General features: G+C 37.1%; 1 protein-coding gene across 1 annotated transcript; it reads left to right on the plus strand.

The window, feature by feature from the left end:
- The first annotated feature begins 3,614 nt into the window (after nucleotides 1-3,614).
- On the plus strand, nucleotides 3,615-5,403 carry Spin4 (spindlin family member 4). Its single transcript, XM_048336269.1, has one exon. It carries the CDS (start codon nucleotides 4,061-4,063, stop codon nucleotides 4,808-4,810), a length of 750 nt encoding a protein of 249 aa, XP_048192226.1. The 5' UTR covers nucleotides 3,615-4,060; the 3' UTR covers nucleotides 4,811-5,403.
- Nucleotides 5,404-25,878: the final 20,475 nt, after the last annotated feature.

Here is a 25,878-nt window from a genome sequence, read left to right on the forward strand (position 1 = left end):
TGAGCAATTAACTAGTTTTACAAATCCTTAGAGTTATGAATTACCTGTCTTTACATGTAGACTTTAAAGTACTCTTGCCAGTTTGCCCTCAACATACCTAGTTGTAATTTCTCTTACATGTTTCAGTATGTTATAAGCACCATCAGACTTACAGGTGAATGTATTCACAGGGTAAAGGATGTGTTCTATGCTCCAGTGGAACATAATTGTACATATTCATGTGGTACATTATGATATTTTAATATATTTTATGCATTATTATATTTAGTGGAGTCAATATATCTATAATCTCAAATATTTATTATTTATTTGTATTGATATTCAAAAATCATTTATGCTCTTTTGAAATATACCATAAAATATTGTTAACTTGTGAACTTATTGTTCTGTAGAACAAAATAATCCTCTTATCAAACTCTGTATTTTGAAAGTCATTGTGAAACCCTTCTTTTTTCTCTTCTACTTTTCTTTATCTCTGTTAATCACTATTTTTAGCTTCTCTATAGGATTTGGGTCATGTGGTGTTTGTCTTTCTGTTCCTGGTCTATTTCATTAGCGTGTATGATGTTCTCCATTTTCTTCCATGTTGCCACAAATGATATTTCATCATGATTTTGTGTTTGGATGTATTCCCCTGTGTGTATACAATATTTGTAGTCCATTCATCTGTTAATGGGCACATATATTGATTCTATCTTTTGGCTTTTGTGAATAGTGCTATAATAAATATGATTCCAGATGTCAGGAAGGAAAAGGAAAAGTTCTTGTAGGAGATTCTTAGTCACCAGGACTATGGTCTTCCAGAAGCTTATGTAAGAGTACTTTTTTCATTGAGGAGAATTTCTTTGGATTAGAGCATGGCAGCTGAAAGCACTTATTCATTTAACAAACATTTATTGAGTCTTGACTCTGCATTAAATGTACTTGAGATACAAGATAAAAAGTCCTTGAAGAATTCAGTGCCTAGTGGGAGATACAGAAAATAAACAAGGCTTTTGGAATCCTTAATGTTAGCTAAGGAACATCGGAATGATTTTAGAGAAGAAAAGGTATTAGAAATTCTTTTTGTCTCCTCAGCATAGAGTTGTAAGCAAGGATTCTTTGAAGGATGAAATGAAGGAGATTGAGGAATTGTTTGTTCTATGCCTTGTGTGTGGTCTTCTTTTGTCAACTAACTGCTCTTCTAAGTAAAAAGAGCATACATACATACATGCCCCCCCCCAACATATATATATAATCTGGGGGATTACTTTGAGGGACATTATTTGTGAGACAGAGTAGCATGATAGTTATACATACTCACCTGAATTTGAGTATGCATATGCAAGTTATGTGTATATATCCATGCATCACTATGCTTTGAGTTTGGAAATAACTTCTCATACATTCAGCTTTCCCCTCCCTCCCTCCCTCCCTCCCTCCCTCCCTCCCTCCCTCCCTCCCTCCCTCCCTCCCTCCTTCCTTCCCTCCCTCCCTCCCTCCCTCTCTCTTTCTTTCCTTCTCTATTTCTTTCTCTTTCTCTTCCTCTTTCTTTCTTTTCTTTTTTTGTGCCAGTACCGGAGTTTTAATTCAGTACCTCATGCCCTCATTTGCCTTTTTCACTCAAGGCTGTCACCCTAACATTTGAGCCATACCTCCATTTCTATCTTTTTTTTCTGGTTAATGAGGTTAAACTGCCATAGGCTTTCTTCACAGGAATAGTTTTGAACCTACATCCTCAGATTTCCCAAGTAGCTAGGATAACAGGTATGGACCACCAGTGCCCAAGTTTTGTTTATTTAATTATGTTTTTGTGATAGAATATTGCAGAGCTATCCCATCTCCAACGTCCTTAGCCTGGAAAACATGGAGAATCTTCACATATTTTTTCTAACCAGCTATTAAATATGTACTCAGAAGACCAGGTTCTTCTGTGAGTGGCTTGGAAGTTAATGAAATGTGGAGGCAGCCGGTACTGGTGTCTTATAGCTCTCTCTTAATGTCTTTTGTTCCACGTCAATTGATTTCCTTTAAAAAAATTTTTTTATTGTCAAGGTGATGTACAGAGAGGTTACAGTTAACATGCAAAAGCTAGTGAGTACATTCTTGTCAAATTTGTTATCTCGTCCATCATTTTTCCCCATGATTTCCATTTTTACTTATGATAAGGGGTTCTCTTTTCACCAGTGAAAGAATGAGAATGAAAGGATAGACTAATTTGCTTTTTCCCCATTTACCAATGTTCTTAATTTAATTATGAAACCAGCCCTGTAAGTGTAATTTAGTAACATTAAAGACATTTTCTTTTCTATTTTTCAGATTTCAAACATAAACACACACACACACACACACAGAGGGACAGAGAGATAGAGAATCTTTTTCTCCTTTATTTATAAAATTAGGGTCAGGAGGGACAAGGTAACAAACAGTACAAGAAATGTATCCAATGCCTAATGTATGAAACTGTAACCTCTCTGTACATCAGTCTTATAATAAAAACTTAAAGGGGCTGGGAATATGGCCTAGTGGCAAGAGTGCTTGCCTCGTATACATGAGGCCCTGGGTTCAATTCCTCAGCACCACATATACAGAAAAAAAAACGGCCAGAAGTGGCGCTGTGGCTCAAGTGGCAGAGTGCTAGCCTTGAGCAAAAAGAAGCCAGGGACAGTGCTCAGGCCCTGAGTTCACGGCCTAAGACTGGCCAAAAAAAAACAACAAAAAAAAAACTTAAAAAAAATTAGGGTCAGTTTTCTTAACACTTCTAATGTCATATTTACTCCTGTATGTCATTAACTATTCCTTAGAAATATGGTCCACACATGCTTAATCAATTCATACATAAAGGTAAAATAGTTTTAATTATTATTTTTTCAGAGATAGGATAAATTATGGACCATAAAAGAAATATTACAAAGTTATAACATGGAACCAGTAATACTGATGTTTTCAGAGCACTGACTAACCATAGAAAATGCTCGTTATATATGAAAAAAAAAGCCTTGAAAGCACAGCATATTCTTTCCAATTTATAGTTCAATTATATTAATGAGAGAAATTAGCATGGTTTACATTTTGGTGTATGTCCAGATTGTAAGAAAAAGGCTAGTTTTATCTTTTATTTTCTTGAATTTTGAATATCTTTACAATATCAATATATTTCCTTCACATTAGGGGAAAAAAATCATTACCAAGAATCATCAGGGAGAAAATACAGTGTTTCGATCAAGATGGTGGACTGTGCATAGCTTTTTCTTCTTTGAAAGAAAATAATCTGTACATTTCTCTCCCCTCCTTTGAATCTTGTCTACACTCTGATTTTTTTTTGGGGGGGTGAAGCTTGTAAGGAATTCCTGGAAGATAGAAAGCAGATGGAACTGCTGTAGATGGGGCTGTTGGGCAGCAGGCAGGCAGAGATCCAGAGGAAGGGGAGTCCGGCCGACTGGCTTGGATTTGAAAGAAGCAGTCTCAGAGAGAGGAAATAAAAGAGCCCTCCTGTGTTCCTGCCCCAGCCCGCTGAGCGGAAGGCGTGAGGGTAGAGGCGGGGCCGAGGCACAGGCGGGCTCTGAAGAGGCGGGTTCCCAAGGCTGCAAAAACCGCGGTTCCCCAGATGGGCCAAACAGGCTTGCACTGCCAAAGGCCAGGCCGCGCTGCCTGCTAGGAGACTTGCCGCTGTTGGCACTTGGCTTTTGTAGCCTAGTCTCTTCTCTCCCGTTTCCCTTCCACGTGGACTCCTTCTCTGTCGCCGGGCCGCCGCTGCTGCAGCAACATCAACAACAACAGCTAAGGGGCCGATTTGGAGGACTTGGAATTGGGAGTTGGGGAAAGGCGCCAGGCGCGGATGGCGCCCGCCATCTCTCTCCAGCTAACCCTGCGGTAGCCTCCCCTCCCGAAAGGACACCAGCGGGAGGCAAAAGCTGCCCTGTGCGAACCAAGCGCGTTTCTGCCAAACGATTGAGACTGGAAGAGGGAAGACCGATCGCGTCCCCTTAATCGCGAAAGAAAAAGATTCCGTATTCGAAAGTGTTGACTTTATCAGCTTGATCAAACAAGCGGCAGCTTTGCCTAAACCTTCTGCCAAGCCATGTCTCCTTCGACTGTGCCTCCAACCGGCGTGGATGGTGTGTCCGCATACCTGATGAAGAAAAGGCACACTCACCGAAAGCAGCGGCGCAAGCCCACTTTCCTCACTCGTAGGAACATCGTGGGCTGTCGCATTCAACACGGCTGGAAAGAAGGCAACGCGCCAGTGGAGCAGTGGAAGGGCACTGTGCTTGAGCAGGTTTCCGTGAAGCCCACTCTGTACATTATTAAATACGATGGCAAAGACAGCGTGTACGGACTGGAACTGCATCGTGACAAGAGAGTTTTAGCGCTTGAAATTCTTCCCGAAAGAGTGCCATCTCCTCGCATAGATTCGCGCCTAGCTGATTCCCTGATTGGCAAGGCAGTGGAGCATGTGTTTGAAGGCGAGCACGGTACGAAAGATGAATGGAAGGGCATGGTACTAGCGCGAGCCCCTGTGATGGACACTTGGTTTTACATCACCTACGAGAAAGATCCGGTCCTTTATATGTACACTCTTCTGGATGACTACAAAGATGGGGACCTTCGCATCATTCCAGACTCCAACTACTACTTCCCTACAGCAGAACAGGAGCCAGGAGAAGTGGTCGACAGCCTTGTGGGCAAGCAGGTTGAGCACGCCAAAGATGATGGATCCAAGAGAACTGGCATTTTCATCCACCAAGTAGTGGCCAAGCCGTCTGTCTACTTCATTAAGTTTGATGATGATATTCACATTTATGTTTATGGTTTGGTGAAAACCCCGTAAGTTCATTGTGCTCTTGCAAAGAAAGTTGTGGAACAATTATATATAAAATATTTTGTGTTCTAATTGTGAACCTTGAGAATAATTTTGGGTCTAGAAATTTATGCATATGAGTAAATTTTACTGTGCCTCCAAATCCTCACCGACTTATTGCTCAGTTTTGACCCAAATATAGAATTGGTACTTTTGATATTGCTTTGTTCTGTAATTGGAAATTTAAATTTGGTGCTAATTGAAAATTATAAACTGTTCACAACCATGGGAACAATGCTAGACTAAATCCGCACCCTATCCTCCATTTTTGTCTTCTCCCTTCTTCCCAGGTAACAAGTTCCAGAACATAATACATGTCTCTCCATGTTTTTCTCTAGCCTCATATAGAAAATTTATTGATGTAGTTTCTGTAAAATTAACAAGGCAGATGACACCCTTTCTTATCAGTAGCCATATTTGATCACTTTCTTTCAGTCACTCTAACTCACATTCTTCCTATTGCAGCTGCATATAGACTTGCCAAAAAAGAGTTTGAACGGTCTGTTATGTGTTGTAGTGTATTTCCTTTTTGTTTCCTCCCTGTGATATTGCTGAATATATACAAGTGCTTTTATTTCTCTAGATTGGATTCTCAAAAATGCTAAGTCACTATATGTTTGGTTTTCAGGAATATTACAAGTTGCTAGCATTCTCGTCAGCGTCTTTAATGCTTGAAAACTTGAAAGAAAAAAATTACACTGTTTTGCATGTAACTTTGTCATTTACCTGACTTCAATGAAGATTTCTTTTTTGTACTTGGATTCTTTAGTGCTTTGCCAATTCCTACTTGTTTAGCTATTTTTCTTATGAATTTATAGAAATTCTTACTATAAAGTATATTTAATGCTTTGTAGCTCATGAGATAAAATTTTTCCATTTTATAATTAGTTTTTATTTTATTGATGATATAGTTTCCTTTAGAATTGCAAAACTTAGACAGAGCACTAATTCTTATATACCATTAGCTTTCCTACCTATTTCCGATGGATGTTCTGTCTCAGCCATTTACACCATTAGTAAACTGCATTTTTCCAAATAATATTTTTATTACTTTTAAAGTTTGTGTTCAATCATTTAAGGAACCAGCCTTATGAAACTTATTTTGTACATGATGAAACATAGAAATTCAACGCTATATTCTATATACATTAGGTAGCCAATTGCATGATTTTATTACATTTGCTTTTTGTTTTTCAATTATATTTTTATTATCTTTAAGTAGTTGTACAAAAGAGTTAACATTCAACAAATAAGTTTATTAATACAAGGCATCTTGATGGTGTCATCCTTCCATCATTCTTCTCCATTCCTCACAACCCAACTTCTCCCCATAATTTTCTTAATTTTGTAAGACATGCATTTTATATTATGATTGCATTTTCTCCCCCTTTTCTCTCTTCATTCTTCTACAGCTCCCCTTCACCTCCCCCCTAAACCTTTCAAATACCAGTTTTCTGGTATTCATTTTATTGGACTGTGAGTTCGTTCTTCTAAGGAATGTATGTTTTATTTTTTTTTTAAGTTTTTATTATAAAACTGATGTACATAGAGGTTACAGTTTCATACGTTAGGCATTGGATACATTTCTTGTACTGTTGTTTTATTATTTTTTAATTGCCCTATTTCAAATTGCTGAGTCAGTATTACATATTTTAAATGTAATAGATGACTATAAATTTTAGAGTTTGGTAAAGCAAGTTCCCTTTTAATTTTTCTCATATAATTTGTTATCTATATACTTTTAATGAAAATTAAGAGTGTTTTTAACAATTAAAAGGAGTCTAACACCGTAGTTAGATATACATTAAAACTTTGCATTCCTCTTTAGAAGATTACTTAGTAATATTAATCTTTAGCAGTTAATAATGATCCTTTACACTCAAGAGTTTTAGTACATCACTGAAAGCTTTCAGTCTTGTTTTCATATTTTTCCTATAGATTTATCATATGTAATCCAATTTATTTTAAAATATTATAAAATTTTTCATATCTTGACATCTATCAATTGGATGTTTTTTCTTTTCATATGTAAGTTGTTAATTTTGGCAATGAAGGCAATCTATAGAACTTTATATATTTATCTTTCACCCAATGTGTTTAATTCTCTAAATGACAGTTGGCTTAAAAATAGTATATTTTGGACTTTCTAGATACACAGCCATTTAACATGTAAAAAATTTACTGTTTTTTATAATGTTTATACTGATTATTATTACATAACAATAGCTTGTTTTGCCAGAACAGCATTATATAATGAAGATGCCATACTTGCTTGTCCTATTTTTTAATTTTCATTGGCATAATTTTTAGTATCTTATAGATGTCATGTTTGCTATTATTCATAGTTATTAATACATTTAGGAGTTTCTTATATTCCTATTTTACTGTGTCATAACTAGAATTGGCTCTTATATTTTACCAAATGACTTCTCAGTGTGTACTGTCAACATTTTATGTTTTTTTCCCTTTAATTGGTTGATGCAATGAATTAGAATATTACTTATTTAATGTTTCACACATTTCTGCAATAAATCCACAAGGGAAAACCTTTTGCTATGTTGCTGGATTTTACTTACATTTCATTTAGAATTGTTTTATTTGCATTCCCAGGTAAAATTGTGGCTTTTGTAACGCCGTCTCGACCAAATTTTGTTATTAAAATTGTACTAGATTTATATATGATTTGGTAAGGTTTCATTATTTGCCACTGTTCTGAAATGTTTTAAATAGCATTACAATTGTTATTAAAATTAGCTAGTACTAAATTGACAAACATTAATTCCACTAATTCTGGTGGTGGTGGTGGTGATGGTGGTGGTGGTGTGTGTGTGAGAGATGGGGCTTAAACTCAGTGCCTCATGATTTTATTTGTCTTTATGATTCATAGCTGGTACTCTACTACTTGAGCCAAGCTTCTAGTCTTACATTTTTGCTGCTTAATTGGAGATGGAATCTGGATGGACTTTTCTGCCTGGGTGGGCTTTAAACCCTGATCTTCAGATCTCAGATTCCTGAATAGTTAGCATTATAGGTATGAGCCACTGGCTCCTGGTGACACTTTTGATTTTGGATCTTTAATCAGTTTTCTGATTTATTTTTCAGTGGAAATTGGTTAAGTCAAGTTTTATATTAAAAAGTATGTATTCTGTGTCAAATATCAACTTCAGATTTGTCTCTGTCATCTAGCTTATTCCTTGTATTATTCAGATGCTTTATGTCCATGTGTATTTTATACAAATGAGAACTGACCATTTCTGAAAATGCCTCAATAAAATTATTAGCTATAAGGTTTTAAAGTTCCTTTGTATTTATTAAAAATTAGATGAAATATTAAGAAATTATAAGTGATATGCCATCTGTTTACTGCCACACCAAACTGACATGTCACTTGTATAGAGATAAGTGTCGTCATGCATTTGATATATCAGTCTTGCTCATATTTATTTCATAAAACTATAATTAATAGTAGTATTGATTTCTGTGTTTTAAATAAGTTTCCACATGACTTATTAATTTATTTTTTCTGTATTTATTTTGGTAGTTTTTTCTTTTATTGAGACAAGGTCTCATTTTGTAGTTCATATTGGCTTTAGAATGTACTATGTAATCCAGCCTAGCCTCAAACTTGTGATCCTCCTTCCTCAGCTTTTCTTGCAAATCAACTTCAAAACATATGGAATTTATTTTTGTTTTTATTGTATGGATATTTGTAGTTGAAAAATAGCAACCATAGCATAGAAATAACAACCATAGCATTAGTTTTTATAAAATATTTTTATTATTATACAGATGTTGTACAGAGGGGTTACTGTTTCATAAGTGAGGTAATGAGTACATTTCTTTTTGAGCAATGTCACTCTGCTTTCCCAGTTTTTCCCTCCTGTCATTGTCCACAAGTTTTATAGTTCATTTTCAACATAGTATCCAGTGAGTATCATGCTGTATTTGTTCACCCTTTGGCCCTCCATTTCTGTGCTTCCCACCCAGCACTAACTTTCAAATAGTAATTGCTGCTCGTTCTTGATACTCCTGACACTTTGGCTCTGCCTAATCCTAGCTCTGGGGACTAACTGAAAAGTGAAATGTACTCACTGCCTTACATGTGAAACTGTAACTCTTCTGTACTTCCCTTTGACAATAAAGAAAAAAAGCAAACATTATATCACTCAAAAAAAATCTTAATTTTTATAAAATTTGCATTCTGGCTATAAAGAGGCATATATGCATAAAGCATATATATATATACCTATCTTCCTCCAAAGTCTAGGCAGGACATAAACCTTATACTTCTATGTTAGAATTATTACACATTATGATACCCAGAGGGACATTAGCTCTAATTCTAGATTCCTAGGTCTATTTCAAAAGTTTGGGACATAGTAGTGCACCAAAAATTCCTGCCTTAATCTTCACCAGCACAGCAACAGACAAAGGCCTAATATCTGTCATCTACAGAGAACTAAAAAAACTAACCCCCTCCAAACCCAGTAAACCAATTATTAAATGGGCAAAAGAGCTAAAGAGAGATTTCACAAGATAAGAGATAAAAATGGCAAAGAAACACATGAGGAAATGTTCAACATCCCTGGCAGTAAAGGAAATGCAAATAAAAACAACCCTGAGATACACCTCACTCCAGTTAGAATGGCCTATACTCTGAACTCTGGCAACAACAAATGCTGGAGGAGATGCGGGGAAAGAGGAACCCTTCTCCACAGTTGGTGGGAGTACAAATTAGTACAACCACTTTGGAGAATAGTGTGGAGGATCCTCAAAAAGCTCAGCATAGACATACCCTATGGCCCAGCCATACCACTCCTAGGCATCTATCCTGAACAACAGGTCTCAAAATATAATGAAGACATTTGCACATCCATGTTTATCGCTGCACAATTCACAATAGCCAAAAGATGGAAACAACCCAGATGCCCCACTACAGATGAATGGATTCAAAAAATGTGGTACCTATACACAATGGAATACTACATAGTGATTAGAAATGATAAAATATTGGTATTCACAGGGAAATGGTCAGAACTTGAACAAATGTTGAACAAGGCAAGCCTAGAACACAAAGAACAAAGGGGCATGGTTTCCTTGATATATGACTGCTAGTAAGGGAGGAGGACAGTAGAGACAAGGTCTGCAAAACAACAAACTTCTTCTCAAATGGTATTTCCACATGTTTGGGTCAGCGACTTTACATTATGTATCTAAAACCAAACAACTACTAAACATAAAAAGGCTTAGAATAAACCTATCAGTGGATCACAATAGCTCAACAGCTATTTACACACGACCATATAAGACGAGGATAAGCAAAAACAACTCCAAGAGAAGGACACAGGAGGAGTCTATTGTTGACATTATCTTTAAAGTTCTAGATGGATTTACTGTGGCATACCCTATGTGGTTATTGTATGTGATTTTGGTACACTAGATATTGTATATATGTCTACATGATTTAGGGAAGGGAAAGAAAAATGGGGGTGTAAGATATCACAAGAAATGTATTCACTGCCTTATTATGTAACTGTACCCCCTTTGTTCAACACCTTGTCAATAAAATTAAAAAAAAATTTCTGCCTTAGATAACAACTCTTATCTCTGTCATCTATCTATGCTATCTCATTAGTCTCCAAATCAAATCATGAACCATGTGTTAAATCATTTTCCTGGCCTAGGGCCTGGAAACCCTGCTTCACTAGCTTATACATCCTAAGGAGTGAAGGAAGACAGCAATCAGCTCTCTTATGCCTTTGGTCCATTGACTTTATATTGTGTCATAGTAATTTGGAGATATACAACCAAAACCAAGAGTAAGTCTTTTTTTTTCTGACACTGGGGCTTGAACTCTGGGCATAGTGGTTTTACATGGCAATTTGCTCAAACTAGCACGCTAGCACTTTATTTCCAGTACTGGCTTTTTGCTGGTTAACTGGAAATAACATTCTCATGGACACTGCTGCCCTAGTTGGTTTTCAACCATGATATTCAGATCTCAGGCTTCTGAGTAGCTAGTGCCCAGACAGAGCAAGTTTTAATTCTGGTTCTTACTCTGGTTTAGTGATCAAGGGTATAATAAAGTGCTAATAAGAATAATATACAAAAATGTAGACTACTGAGTTCACAGGCTAGGCCTTTACTCTTAACTTTCTTGGCTCATGGACTAGAATAAAATCTTATTACATTTTTTTAACATTTTAGTATAATATATGCATATATATGTGTATATGCACACATATCTTACCAACTTCCTTTGCATAAGAGGGAAGTTCAATCTTGATCGGGCATCAAACCAAACTGTCAAGATTTCTATTGTCTTGAAGCTTGCTTCCATTGTGTGTGTGTATGTGTGTGTGTGTGTGTGTGCGCGCGCATACACGCGCGTTCGTGCATGAATGCACATGTGCACAACAAACAGGGGGCTTGAACTAAAGGCATGGTTGCTGTCTTTGAGCACTTTTTTGCTCAAGGCTAGCAGTCTCCCATTTGAGCCACAGATCCATTTTTGGCTTTTTGGTAGTTTATTGGAGATAAGATTCTCACAGTCTGCCCAGGCTGCCTTTGAACCCTGATCCTCAGATCTTAGTCTCCTGAGTAGCTAGGATTACAAGTGTGAGCCACTGGCTCCCAGCTTTATCTTATATCCTATTAGAAGGAGATAGTAATCACTTCTTCACATTTACCAAGTTTAGACTAAGATCGTACATGTTTACAAGTGATCATAATTTTCTCATATATAGGCAATGAGCCAATAGGAAGCTGTACATTATTTCTGAAAGTATTTTAGGAGGGGAAAAAGAAGCACAGTCCTCACCCTGATAATATTGAAACTTATAACATGGAAACAGACCTGTTTTTTTCTTCCCAGCACATTCTATATGTGTACACTGGGTTGTGATAATTGGTTTACAAAAAAGCAAGTAAATTGTGAAAGGACAAAGTGGATCTTGGGGTGTGCTGCTTTTTATAGATAGAGAACCCTTCAGAATAGCTATTAGTTGAATAGAAACCTGAATAAAGTGAAATAATACATCATGCTTCTGATGCCTTGAGATAGAATGTGCCTTGTCAGAGAGGCTAATATGAGCAAGGATGAGACAGGGAGATGAGACCAGATACTGAGTTAACTACCAAAATTTTGTACAGTCATGGGGACTACTGTTAGGCATTTAGATTTTCATCTGAAGGAGATGGGAATATAACAGTATTATCCACAAATGCCACAATTATATTATATCACTCATTTAATAGTAACACTTGAAATGCTTCTTTTATGATCCGGTAAGATCTTATTTTTGTTCTATCTATTTTGTCCCATTGATCTATGCATCTTTTTATTTTCACTCCGAGATACCTGGAGATCTCAGTACAGCAGATATGTCAATGCTCCCTATCTGTTAGCCTCTAGATGATTCTACTTCCTGGATTTCTTCAAATAAACTTGGAGGGATATGAAGTCAGAATAAACATTCACATTTCTAGAACCCTAGAGTTTCACTGTATTTTTTGAATAAGATGGGGAAAGTGTTAAAAATTAATGCAAAGCATCCTAGATGAGAGATTTCAGAAGCAATTCACATAGTAATTTGAAATTTAATACTTTTAGATTCAATGAGGGGTATTGTGAAAAGAAACTGATTTTTGTACTGAGTAATTTGAAAGAAAATGGCTACATAGAAACCAAATATTTTCAGATTAGAAGCCCCAGGACTGGCCAAAACAAACAAACAAACAAAAAACCAAATATTTTCAGATTAGGAGTTATCTACAGAAATCCAAAAGTTAAAGTATCAGAAGGTCAAGCAAAGGAAACAGAGACTAAGTACTAAATAAGTAAATACAGATAAAAATGGTTATTTTCTTTATTCTGTTTGAACAGCTCAATAAGGAATGTATTTTATGGCATGCCTACTGTATTCTATTTTGTCATAACCTTTCCTAAAAACAAATGGAGGTTTATCTTTAAATTAATTGAGAATATATTTAACACTAAAGTGCCTGATACTTATAATTAGGGTTGCGTGTGCACACACACACGAAAGTGTGTGTATGTTTGTGTTTCTGTGTTTGTGTGTTTTGTGTGTGTGCCAGTATTGGGCCTTGAATGCAAGGCCTCACATTTTGCTTTGGCTTTTTCCTTCAAGGATGGCATTCTAACAACTGACACACACACATCCGTTCTCAGGTCTTTTTGGGTTAACTCAAGATAAGATTTTCATGGAGTTTTCTGCCTGAGCTGGTTTCGAATAGTGATCTTCAGATCTCATCCTCCTAAGAAGCTAGAATTAGAGATGTTAGTCACTAGTGTCCAGTTATGGTTATTGAATATGGAAAGAATCCAGATTTACTTGATAACTAAACCAGAGTAAGAACCAGAAATAAAACTTGCTCTGTCTGGGCACTAGCTACTCAGAAGCCTGAGATCTGAAGATCATGGTTGGAAGCCAACTAGGGCAGAAATGTCCATGAGAATGTTATTTCCAGGTTACTCTTGGTTACTATTTGTAAGGAATATTTTCCCTAGACTTAAAAAGAAAGCTATTTGTGTTTTTACAATTTGTTTTAAATCTCCTCAAATCTTTATTTTTAATTCTATTTTCTTTAATTAGTTGTGCAAAGGAGTTATCATTTAGTAAAGGAGTTTATGAACTATTTGTGTTTTTTTATATCTAAAATGAATCTCTTTAGGATTTTCTCTTTCTTCTTAGATTCATGTACTATGGATATAATTGGATCACTTTTAATTCATTTTGTCAATCGATATCATATTATCATTGTTATTGTTAAATAATTGTGCAAAGGGATTTCCATTCCATGTTAGATGATGAGTACTATGTATCTTGATCACTTTACTCTTTCCATTGTTCTTCCTTATTCCCTCAAGTTATGTTGTTCAATTTTTATATAATGTACATTGAATACAATCACTGTATTAGTTCACATTTGCTCCCTCCTTTCAGGGTATTTCCTGTCCTCCTACTCCCCAACCCCTCCACCCCCACATGTTTCAGCTTCCTGGTATTCACTCTGTTAAATGACTCTTTAATTGTTTAGAGGAGTTATACCATTAGGCTCCTCCTCTAAGTATAACATCCTTTAATCAATTTTTTGTGTGTGAATATATATTTAGGCATATACATATATCCATGTACAGGTTTTCATGTACATTTGCATTTCAGTTATAACTTCCACATGTGAATAAATATGCACCACTTATCTGAGTCAGACTTATTTTACAAAACATAATTTTTATGGTTCACCCATTTCCCTGCAAATGGCATGTTCTGATAGTTGAGTAAAATTTTCTTGATCCACTCATGCATTGTAAAGCATCTGGGCTATTTCTATAACAGTTGTTGTGAATTGTGCAGCAGTGAACATGGATCTGCATGTTTCTTTACTGTATCTTGACTTATAATATTCTGGGTAGACGCCAAAATATGGGATCTCTGGATCATAGGATAGTAATATGTTAAGTTTTTCGAGAAATCTCCAAACCACATTCCAGAGTGATTACACCAGTTAACCTTCCCATCAACAGTGTACTAGGGGTTGTTTTTTTTGCATTTGTTTGTATTTTTGATGATGGCTAAGCTTACTGGAATGGTATGGAATCTTAATGTGTTTTTGGTTTTGGTCATAGGGCTTTGACTCAGGACCTGGGCACCTGAGCTTTTTTGCTCAAGACTAGTACCCTTTCACTTTGAACCACAACTCCATTTTTGGTTTTCAGGTGGTTTACTGGGGATAAGAATCTCACAGCCTTTTTTTTTTTGCCTGGGCTGGATCTGAACCTCTTTGCATACCACATTTGTTATAACAATGAAAAACTAAAAGAAGTTGCCAGGATCTTATATATCTGAAATTCTGATAACACCACCAAAACTAATTAGAACTAAAAAATAAATTAACTACAATTTCAATATATAAAATCAACACTCCAGAACAGTAATAATGCTGTTTTAGACTAGCCAGTTCCAGAAACAGAAACCAAGAATGCAGTCCCATTTATATGAGTTTCCCCCAAAATAATACTGAGGAATAAAATGAACTCAGAGTGAAGAATTATAAAAGATAATTTATAAAACATGAATGAATGGCAGTGAAGAAAGTGAAAAAGCATGCAAAGACATTCCATGTCCATCATATGAAAAAAATCAATGTTGTTAAAATATCTCTATTACTGAAAGGTAAATTATGTATTCAATGCAGTTTTTATAAAAATACCAATGGTATTTTTTACAGAATTAGAAAAATTATGACACTTACATAGATTTAGAAAACTCCCAATGTTTTTGTTCAAGGATATTTTTTTAGCAAAAATAATCAAGCAGGAAGTATTATGCTACCAGACTTCAAAACACACAACAAATCTATGGTAACTAATACAACATGGTATTGGAATAAAAATGGATAAAAATAGGATAGAATAGACACACTAAAAATAAACCTACATATCTACAGACTACTATATATTTTGGCCAGACTACAAAAGCACAGCAAACAAAAACAAAAACAGACACAGTATTATAGAAAAATTAAAAAAAACTTCAAAGCAAAGGAAATAACAGTGCGAAAAGGGGCAATGTACAGAACAGAAAAATATTTGGAAATATAATTATCACTACAGGTTTGAATCTACAGCATACAAAGAATGTCATGTGTGACAGTAAAACAATATAATAACATTTTAAAATAGGCAATAGAACTAAATAGTAATTTATTAGAGAGAGAGAGACAGAAAATGAGACAGAGAAAAAGAAAGAAGTGGTTAGTGGAAAAATTTCAGAAAGGGATTAAAAAATACAAAAGGGATCAATATCAGTATAAAAGTTCCTCAAACAGGGGCTGGGGATATAGCCTAGTGGCAAGAGTGCCTGCCTCGGATACACGAGGCCCTAGGTTCGATTCCCCAGCACCACATATACAGAAAACGGCCAGAAGCGGCGCTGTGGCTCAAGTGGCAGAGTGCTAGCCTTGAGCGGGAAGAAGCCAGGGACAGTGCTCAGGCCCTGAGTCCAAGGCCCAGGACTGGCTAAAAAAAAAAAAAAAAAAAAGTTCCTCAAACAATTTAAAATAGTGCTACTGTATGATCCAGTATCCCAATGCTGTGCATATATCCAAAGGTAATAAGTATGTTATTTCCATGTTCATTGCTGAATCATTCATAAGTGCAGAAGAGGTAAAAAACCTATGTATTCCACCAACTGGAGGATAAAGAAAATACAGTTTGTATATTTAATGGAACACTATTCAGCTATTAAAAAGACATGAGTTCCATTATTTATAGTAACATGGATAGTGCTGTAAATCATTATGTTGAATGAGGAAATCCAGGCACAAATGACAAGAAATCACATAATGTCACTCATTTTGGAACCTGGAAGAGTGTAGAATTTGACAATAGAAAGGGGTTTAGTAGATTCCAGGGAGTATAGGTATGTAGAGTAGGGGAAAGTTGACAAATGACTACTAAGTTACAGTTTCCTTGGAGGAAAAACTTCTGATATGTTGTTTCACAGCAGGGTGACTATAGGCAAGTATTTCCATCTTAAAAGCTAAAATAATGGGTTTTGAAATTTTTCATAATAAAGAAAGAATGCATGCTGAGAAGAGACATTTTACCCCAATTTAAATAATATACATTATATATAGTGTGTGTGTGTGTGTGTGTGTGTGTGTGTGTGTATACATTACATGGACTCCATTAAAGAATCCTAAAGAATTTTCATATTTTATGAATCAGTGAAAACATTTCAACTGTATAATAATTATTAGTAATTGAGGAGTTACTTTTAATATTTTGTGATTTAATCTAAATTCTAGAATGTTTGCCTCACTTAATAACTTCTTTTGTGTATAGCTGGTCTTTTGTTAAGAAATGATTTTGTTGCGCTTTTATTTGCTTTTGGATATATTTTACATGTTTTTCATCAGCATGAAGATTATGTCTAATACACTCACTTCATCAAAAACTAGTTAATTGATGCCAATGTAATATCAAAAACAAAAATCATTGACTCTTATAGAGTTCTATCCTCTACCCATTAGTTGTTCCTGTCATAGAATATTTCCATTGTTGTACACCATATGATAAAAATACTTACATTTATTTTAAATAGATTTGTCTTTTAGTACTGCAAAAAATAGAAAGGCACTTCTCATACTTTAGCAGTTTAATGTTCCTTCTAAAAATGTTTTACTTTTGGCATTTGAATATTGCTAATTTGTGTTTCAGTGTTTTAAAATTTTCTATTTTTCTGGCCAGTGTCCATTCAGACACAACACTGAGAAGTGTCTTGTATCATTCATTCAGCAAAGTAAAGTAATCTTTGCACGTGTTGTGCTTTTCCTTCACTGGAACCTGAGGAAGACTGCTATGCCTGGATACAGCTGTCATTTTCAATAAAAATACCACTGCGTTGTCAGGGAGGGGTATAATACAATTATCACAAACAGTCCTACCCTTTGAAGAGATTTTGGTGGTGGTGGTTGTGGTGTGTGTTTGTGTGTGTGTGTGTGTGTGTGCCACTCCTGGGACTTCTTGAACTCACGACCCGGGTGCTGTCCCTGAGCATTTTTGCTCAAAGTTAGCACTCTAACACTTGAGCCAAAGCTCTGTTTCTGGCCATTTGGGGGTTAATTGGAGGTGAGAGTCTCATGGACTTTTCTGCCCAGGCTGGTTTCAAACTGTGTGAACCACTGGTTCCTAACTTGAAGAGCTTTTTAAAAAAGTCATTTGGAAACCAGTTTGGTTGTTATAAATTCTGACTATTCTTCACAGCGCTACAAAAGTAGGCCCAATTACTTTCTAATTGTTGACCCATTTCTATGAGATACAAGAACTTAGAATTTCTATTCCATTTTTTCTCATGTAGTATTCTTTTATTTTAACTTGTGTTTTGCGGACAGAAAACTGTTAAACGTCTTTTGATGGACTTATTTCCATTCTTGTCAAGTGTTTGCTAAAAATCGTCTTTTAAATTTTAATTGCTCTTGTTATCTTGATACTATTTGGAAAAGATCTTGACATATTCACATTAAATATGCATTATATTTTCTCCTATCTTCTCTGTTCTTCATGTATTTTCAAAATGGTAAAAGTCAGTGAGCAAATTTTATAATCTGTTCATTTCTTGTATTATCATGTTCTTTTTTGCATTTAAAAAACCTTTTCATGGTGTTAAAATGCAAAGATCTCTGGTTTTGTGCATATTTGGTTGTTTTAAGTTTCAAATGGCTATGCACCAGTGATTCTTCCTGTAATCCTAGCTACTTAGGAGACTGAGATCTGAGAAATGTAGTTCAAAGCCAGCCAAGGCATACAAATACAAGAATGAAAGGGCAATGTGAAGATTCGATGGAAAGGTAATCCTGATTGCCCTGGTGATAGCCCGACAATTCTAGGTTCTTTATAAGACTACACTTCCAGGAAACCTTAAATTCAGTGTGGGAACTTGGCGTTACAGAGCCTGTTCCAGCATATATCGTTACCCTTGTAAAGAAAGCTGTTTTGTCGCTCCCATTATCTCTGAGTGCTGTAAAGTAAAATGCCAACTTGAGAAAGAGCCTATTTGTCTTTTTTACTACGCATTTAATTTTATTAGTGATCAAATAAATGTAACATAAAACAATAACATGAAACAGTTTTTATGATTTAATTGGCAAACAGATTCATGATAAGTTTTCCTCACCTAGAATCTCCAATTACATTTTATAACTGTTCATATTTCTCCATCTGTGTTCTTTCACTAGACTATTTTGTAATGACAAGGAATTCATTCATGTCTTTCACTGCTCTTTCTTTCATGCCTGCATGAATGTGAACTAGGTCTTAAATAGTTATAACCTTCAATATATGCTTAGATATAATGGACAATTTGATTACCATTTACAAAGTTTTACTATTCAGTCACATAAACTTTCCTACAGGTCTCTGAGACTCTCTAGGTCAGCAATTTCTATGGAATGGCTCATCATTTCAGGCTTTTTAACTTCAGTGCTATTCATTCATACCTGGAATCACTGTGACAGCATGAATGAGAGCAAAGGTGATTATTTTCTATACTCCTTCTCATTCAACTACCAGAACCAAGATATTTTTCCTTATACTCATGATAATCATGAGTATCAGTTGAATGAGAAGAGCCCGTTTTTCAAGACTGCAATATTCTGGTGGGTTGAAAATAAGGAAAAATGTCATGGTTCTGGTAGTATTTTTTTAAACTACACTTTTCTTTTGCCAGTCCTGGGGCTTGAACTCAGGGCCTGAGCACTGTTCCTGAGCTTCTTTTTACTCAAGTCTGGTACTCTACCACTTGAGCCACGGTGCCAATTCTGGCTTTCTCTGTTTATGTGATGCTGACAAATTCAACCCTTGGCTTCAAGCATGCTAGGCAAGCACTCTACCACTAAGCCACATTCCAAGCCCCTACATTTTTATTTTCTTTAACTAGTTGTACAAAGGAGTTTACATTCAGCACAGAAATTTATGAATATGGTGGCTCTTGATTAATGTCACCCCTTTCAAAATTCTCATCCACCGCTCTCACTCAACCCTTATTATAGTGTTTCTTTTTTGCCAGTCCTGGACCTTAGACTGAGTGCCTGACCACTGTCCCTGGCTTCTTTTTGCTCAAGGCCAGCACTCTGCCACTTGAGCCACAGTGCCACTTCTGGCCATTTTCTATGTGAGTGGTGCTGGGGAACTGAACCCTCGGCTTCATGTATATGAGGCAAGCACTCTTGCCACTAGGCCATATTCCCAGCCCTATAGTTTTGAGACAATTTATCAGAGTTGCCTGTATAGCAGACACTCATGAGAGATGGTTTTGGAGAGGGACAAAGAGAGAAGTTCAGCAGCAAGATAGGTACTCTGATAGTGGCAGTGGAGGATGCGGTAGTCAGAGGTGCTACTTTCCCTTGATTGAGTGAGTTCCACTGTCTGAGGGGCACAATAGAAACCAGGCATCAAATCTGTGACTGGTATTATATTTGGCTTCTAGGTGTCTTCTCCTGGCTATACGTATTGGATGCTAGATGGAACTGAGGACCTAGAGACGATGACAGTACGATTGTATGATTTCCACAGCCCCTTCCACCAAACAAGGAGGTAAACTCTTGGGAAAAAAGTTAAAAGCACTGAACCCCATTCCCCCTGGGAGCTGAATCTCAGCATATTTTTCCTTTCGGCAAGATTTGAGAAGACTGATTCTAGGCCTTATGAATCACATATTTTCCATATATTTTTCTCCATACAGGAAGGTGGACTTCCAGCCACCACCAGAAGCCATATCCTAGTATGTATTTGATATCTAGTGACTCTAAAGGCCTCGAGTCTGAGTATAGACCTTCTAAAGTATATATCTTCACTACTTTCTGCCTGATAATAGGGAGGTAAACTACTGGATGGTGACTATAAGCACTGAAGTCAGCAAGAACAGAGTGTAGGTCTACAGACTGGTGTGAGCCAAGTGCTCCCCTGGCTTCTGGTGCATTTGAGTTCACTGGTAGGCCTGAATGTCTTGACAATAATTATCATATTTGTCAAAAAAGAAGGTAGAACCTGCAAAGGATATAATCGAACACTTTAAAAACCCTAAAGTTTATACCAGTAATATCCTATATCTGGTAAGCACTTTGCCAATGCAGCAAGATATAAAATCAACAGAAAATAAGTAGCTTTCCCATATACCAACAGTCAGAAAACTGAGAAAGAAATCAGGTAAATATCTTTACTCATAGTAGATTAAAATATCTAGTAATAAATTAAAGCAAGAGAGTTAAAGATCTCTATAGTGAAAAACCATAAGAATTTCAAGAACGTGACTGGTCAGGAGACAGCGGAGGAGCTGCAGAGAAATAGCTGCACTCCCTCCGACACCATAGTTTTATCACCCCATAGAAACTTTTATGCCTAGAAAGACAGCCAGAGTAAGTTCTAACAGTACAGGGATTCTGGCCAGGAAGGAAAAATCGACTTTGCTCATCTTAAAACACAGATCTGAGCTCTGGGCAGTGTCCCACAGCTGCTCCAGTGCCAGCACCAGCACAGCGCCTGGCACAGCAACCCGCAAGCCGCGCAGCTAAAGCACACAGCACACAGTGTAGACCAGGGAGAAATACTCCAGACGGCAGCTGAGCACAGACGACCTGAAATCACAGAGAAAGCGTGAGTACCCCATGAAAGATATTCCCACTCGCACCCACAGGGCAGCTTCTGGAAGGCAGCCCTTCCCCCACCGCCAGAGCAAAGAGCCATCTTTGCCACTGGCATTGGGTCAGACCAGATTGGAACTAAAGCGGGCCTGGGGAAAGTGAGGTCAAAGTAGCCATCTTTGGAAAGGGCAAGAGGGACCGAACAGTGAGAGCCAGCTCCGCCCAGGAGAAGGCCCCCAGCCCAGGTGGGAGGCGTGTCCTGGGCCACGGCTCAGCCAGAGGTGCCCCGTCCTGCTCGCCGGAATTTCTAAATTTAAAGTGAATGCAGCGAGCAGCTCCTGGTGGCACGGAAACACCAGACAGGGGAACAAACAGTTCCTGAGAAAGTTAAACAGTCCCGTCACAGTGGAAGCCCAATTCCCAGCCTGAACCGGAGCTGCACTCCATAGCTACCTTCACCAAAGAGGCCGCCCCTCCCAGGAGCGAGTAGCCTCCCCCAGGCAAGCAACTCTCAGTCGGATAAAACAGGCCAGAGGTGCCCCGCCCTGCTGAATCCACAGCCTATTCATAGCCAGGCGTTAAAGGCAGCAGCCCCACAGCAGACAGAGGAGCTACGGTTCCTGAGTCTCCTCAAGTCCCCATCTAGAGAGGACGCCAAGGACTGCCAGCAAGCTGTGCAAACCAAAGAGACCCAGGATTGCACCAACAGAGGTGAATGATCAGAACAGAACCCACCGCCTGCAAACTGAAATCAAGTGAAACACAGCCAAGCAGCAAAATAGACTGTAGACCATCGCGACGAAACCAGAGACTGGGGAAAAACCACCCAAACAAGGAGGACTCCATTTTTTATTTTTATTTATTTATTTTTTTCACTTCTGAAACGTCGTCGGTTTTTTTTGTTGTTGTTGTTGGTTTGTTTTGTTTTCCATTTTTATCTGTTTTATCAAGTTTTTTTTCTTTGCTGTTTGTTTGGGTTGTTCCTTTTCTGTTTTTTTCCCCTTTTTATTTTTTTTCTTTTAAAAATAATTTTTCTCTGTTTTGTGCATCTGTCTTCCACTATCTTTACTTTATTTCTCTCTCTGCATTCTCTTTCTCTAAATTACTTTCCTATGAACACCTCCACTCTTTTCTGCTAACTCTCCATTGTCAATCATTTTAACCTTGTTCTTTCTACTGATTCTACTCTTCTCCACATTTCCATGTCACTGAAACTAAATCAAAACCACCACCCCCCTCCGCAATACATTTTACTCTATTCTCTCTACTACCTCCAACTTACCCTCCTGACTTACTGCCTGGACCTCCAGTTTCCATTGACTCCTGGATATTGGATAGAGGATATCCCAGCTTAATCTGAGTGAATCAAAGGGGTTCATAGAGAAAGCCAGTCCTAAAAGAACTTAATATAAAAACAAGAATTGCTTATAGGGTTGTAACAGTAAATAAGTAACTACTGAATACAGGGCCCAGGATCAGTTGCTATATTGAAACTGTATTTTTTAGGAACACCAAATCTAATTTTATAGACAGGTATACAGGGTACCTGTATATAACTGTGAACTTGTAAAATTTACACTACAGTGCTTGGTAAGGGCTGCTTTGGGTCTTAAATGGTGCTCATAGGTGCTTGTAGATTGGCATTCCCAGTCCAAATGGGTAGAAGGAACACAAGAAAGATGGCAAACAATGAAGTCTTATCCCTCACTCAAAACAAGCAGGAAGCAGAGCAGTCAATCAAAGACATAGAAGAGAACCCCCAAAATGCTCTACAAAGTCTACTGATAAACATGAAAAATGAAAAGTTTGAATCTCTTCAGTCAATTATTCTAGAGCGTGAGGAGGCAAAGCAAAAATTAATGGAGAATTTTATGGCATCCACAAATAGAAAGATAAATGAACTTCATGAATCAAATGAAAAGATAGCTAACCAGCTTAAAGATTTAAGAGACAAGACTCAAAACCAAAGCAATGAAGTTAATGAAGTAAAGAAGTCCATACAAGACCTAAGAAATGACATGGAAATCATCAGGAAAGACCAGTCAGAAGGAAAAGAGATTCAAAATCAAGTAGCTAGCTTACAGTCCCGACTAACTGAAGCAGAAGAGCGAATTTCAGGAGCTGAAGATTCCTCAGATTCTATGGAGAAGATAAAAAATCAATACAAATCCAGTCCAATCAACAAAACAAATCGCTACACGAGATTCAAGACACGATCAGGAAGCCCAATGTAAGGATAATAGGTATTGAGGAAAACTTGGAGAAAGAGGTTAATGGGATAGGCAACCTATTTAACAAAATATTAGCTGAGAACTTCCCAAATATCCAGAAGGAAAGGCCTATATGGATACAAGAAGCATTTAGAACTCCAACCCGACCAGACCAGAATAGGACATCCCACCGACATATAGTGATCAAAACAGGTTCAGTAGAGTGCAAGGAAAAAATACTCAAAGCTGTTAAGGAGAAGAAAACAATCACATATAAAGGAAAAGCAATGAGAATTAACCCAGACTTCTCAGCAGAGACCATGAAAGCAAGGAGAGCCTGGAATGAAGTATACCAAACATTAAATAAAAATAATTACCAACCAAGAATTATGTACCCAGCCAAACTCTCATTCATAGCTGAAGGTCAAATAAAAGTCTTCCACAGTAAGGAAAAACTGAAACAGTGTATCTCCACCAAACCAGCTTTACAGAAAATCTTCAAAGATGTACTATACAGGGAAAATAATCAAGATCCCAATACAGACAGAGAAATGACCCCTAAATAGTAAACATCAGATCAGGAAATGGGAAGACACAGCTTTAAGCAAGATAGTGATAATGAAAGGAACAAACGATCATCTCTCAATCCTAACTCTCAACATTAATGGACTTAATTCTCCAGTCAAAAGACATAGGCTCATAAGTTGGATCAAAAATCAAGATCCATCTTTCTGCTGCCTCCAACAGACACATCTATCCAGCAAAAGTAAACATCTTCTAAAAGTGAAAGGCTGGAATCAAATCTATCAAGCAAATGGCCCCCATAAGCAGGCTGGAGTTGCAATCCTAGTATCAGATAAAATTGACTTCAAATTAAAAAAGGTAAGAAGAGACAAAGAAGGTTACTACATACTAGTAAAGGGATCTCTCCTACAGGAAGATATAGCCATTCTAAATATCTACACACCAAATGCAGGAGCACCCAACTTCATCAAACAAACACTACTGACTCTAAAAACACTCATAGACCCAAACACATTGATAGTTGGGGACTTTAACACCCCACTATCACCTCTGGACAGATCAACATGCCAAAAACTGAACAAAGAAACCACAGAAATAAATAATTGCATAGACCAACTAGACTTAACCGACATCCACAGAATATTCCACCCAGCAACAAAAGAATACACATTCTTCTCTGCAGCACATGGAACATTCTCCAAAATAGATCACATCTTAGGGCACAAAGAAAATCTGTACAAATTCAGAATTATCAAAACCATTCTCTGTATTCTCTCAGACCACAATGGAATAAAATTAGAGCTCAACTCAATAAGCCACCACAGAAAATACTACAATTCATGGAGACTAAACAACACACTGCTGAACCATTAGTGGGTCATTGAAGAAATTAAAACGGAAATTCAAATGTTTATGGACTTCAACCAAGTTGAGGACACAACGTACCAGCTCCTTTGGGACACAGCAAAGGCAGTACTCAGAGGAAAATTTATATCTCTGAGTGCATACTTCAACAAACTGGAGAAACAGCAACTCAATCATTTAAAGATGCACCTCAATTTCCTTGAGAGAGAATAACAAGCCAAACCCCACGTCAATAGACAGAAGCAAATAATTAAAACCAAATCAGAATTAAATCAATTAGACACGAAAAAAACCATTGAAAGAATCAGTAAAACAAAGAGTTGGTTCTTTGAAAAAATCAACAAGATAGACAGACCCCTGGCAAACCTGACCAAAGAACAAAGGCAGCACACTCAAATAAACAAGATAAGAGATGAAACAGGTAGCATCACCACAGAAATAACCGAAATTCAGAAAATAATAAGGGACTATTTTGCAAACCTTTATGCCAACAAATTCGAGCTTGGAAGAAATGGATGATTTCCTAGAAAAAATTCATATCCCCAAACTCAACCATGAAGATTTAAACCTTCTAAACAGACCCATATCCAGTATTGAAATAGAAACAGCAATAAATGATCTCCCATCCAAGAAAAGCCCAGGTCCAGACGGATTCACTGCAGAATTCTACAAGGCCTTCAAGACAGAACTCACACCAATATTTCTCAAACTCTTCAATGAAATTGAAAGAGAATGTTCACTACCAGACTCATTCTATGAAGCCAGTATAACCCTCATCACAAAACCAGGCAGGGACTCATCTTGGAAAGAGGATTACAGACTGATTCCCCTGATGTACATAGACGCAAAAATTGTCAACAAAATTCTGGCCAATCGACTTCAACAGGTCATCAAAAAAAATCATACACCACAATCAAACTGGATTCATTCCAGGAATGCAAAGTTGGTTTCATATACGCAAGTCAATTAATGTAATCCACCACATCAACCGGAGCAAGGTAAAGAACCACAGGGTTTTATCTCTGGATGCGGAAAAAGCGTTTGATAAAATCCAGCACACATTTATGCTAAAAGCCCTGGAAAAACTGGGATTCCAGGGAACATTCCTGAATATAATCAAGGCAGTTTATGACAAAACAACAGCTAGCATAACTCTAAATGGTGAAAAACTAAAGCCATTCCCTTTAAAATCAGGAACAAGGCAGGGATGTCCACTCTCTCCCCTGCTCTTCAACATAGTACTAGAATTCCTAGCCAGAGCAATTAGGAAAGAAG

Source organism: Perognathus longimembris, chromosome 28 (genome assembly GCF_023159225.1).
Source record: "Perognathus longimembris pacificus isolate PPM17 chromosome 28, ASM2315922v1, whole genome shotgun sequence".
Lineage (NCBI taxonomy): Eukaryota > Metazoa > Chordata > Mammalia > Rodentia > Heteromyidae > Perognathus > Perognathus longimembris.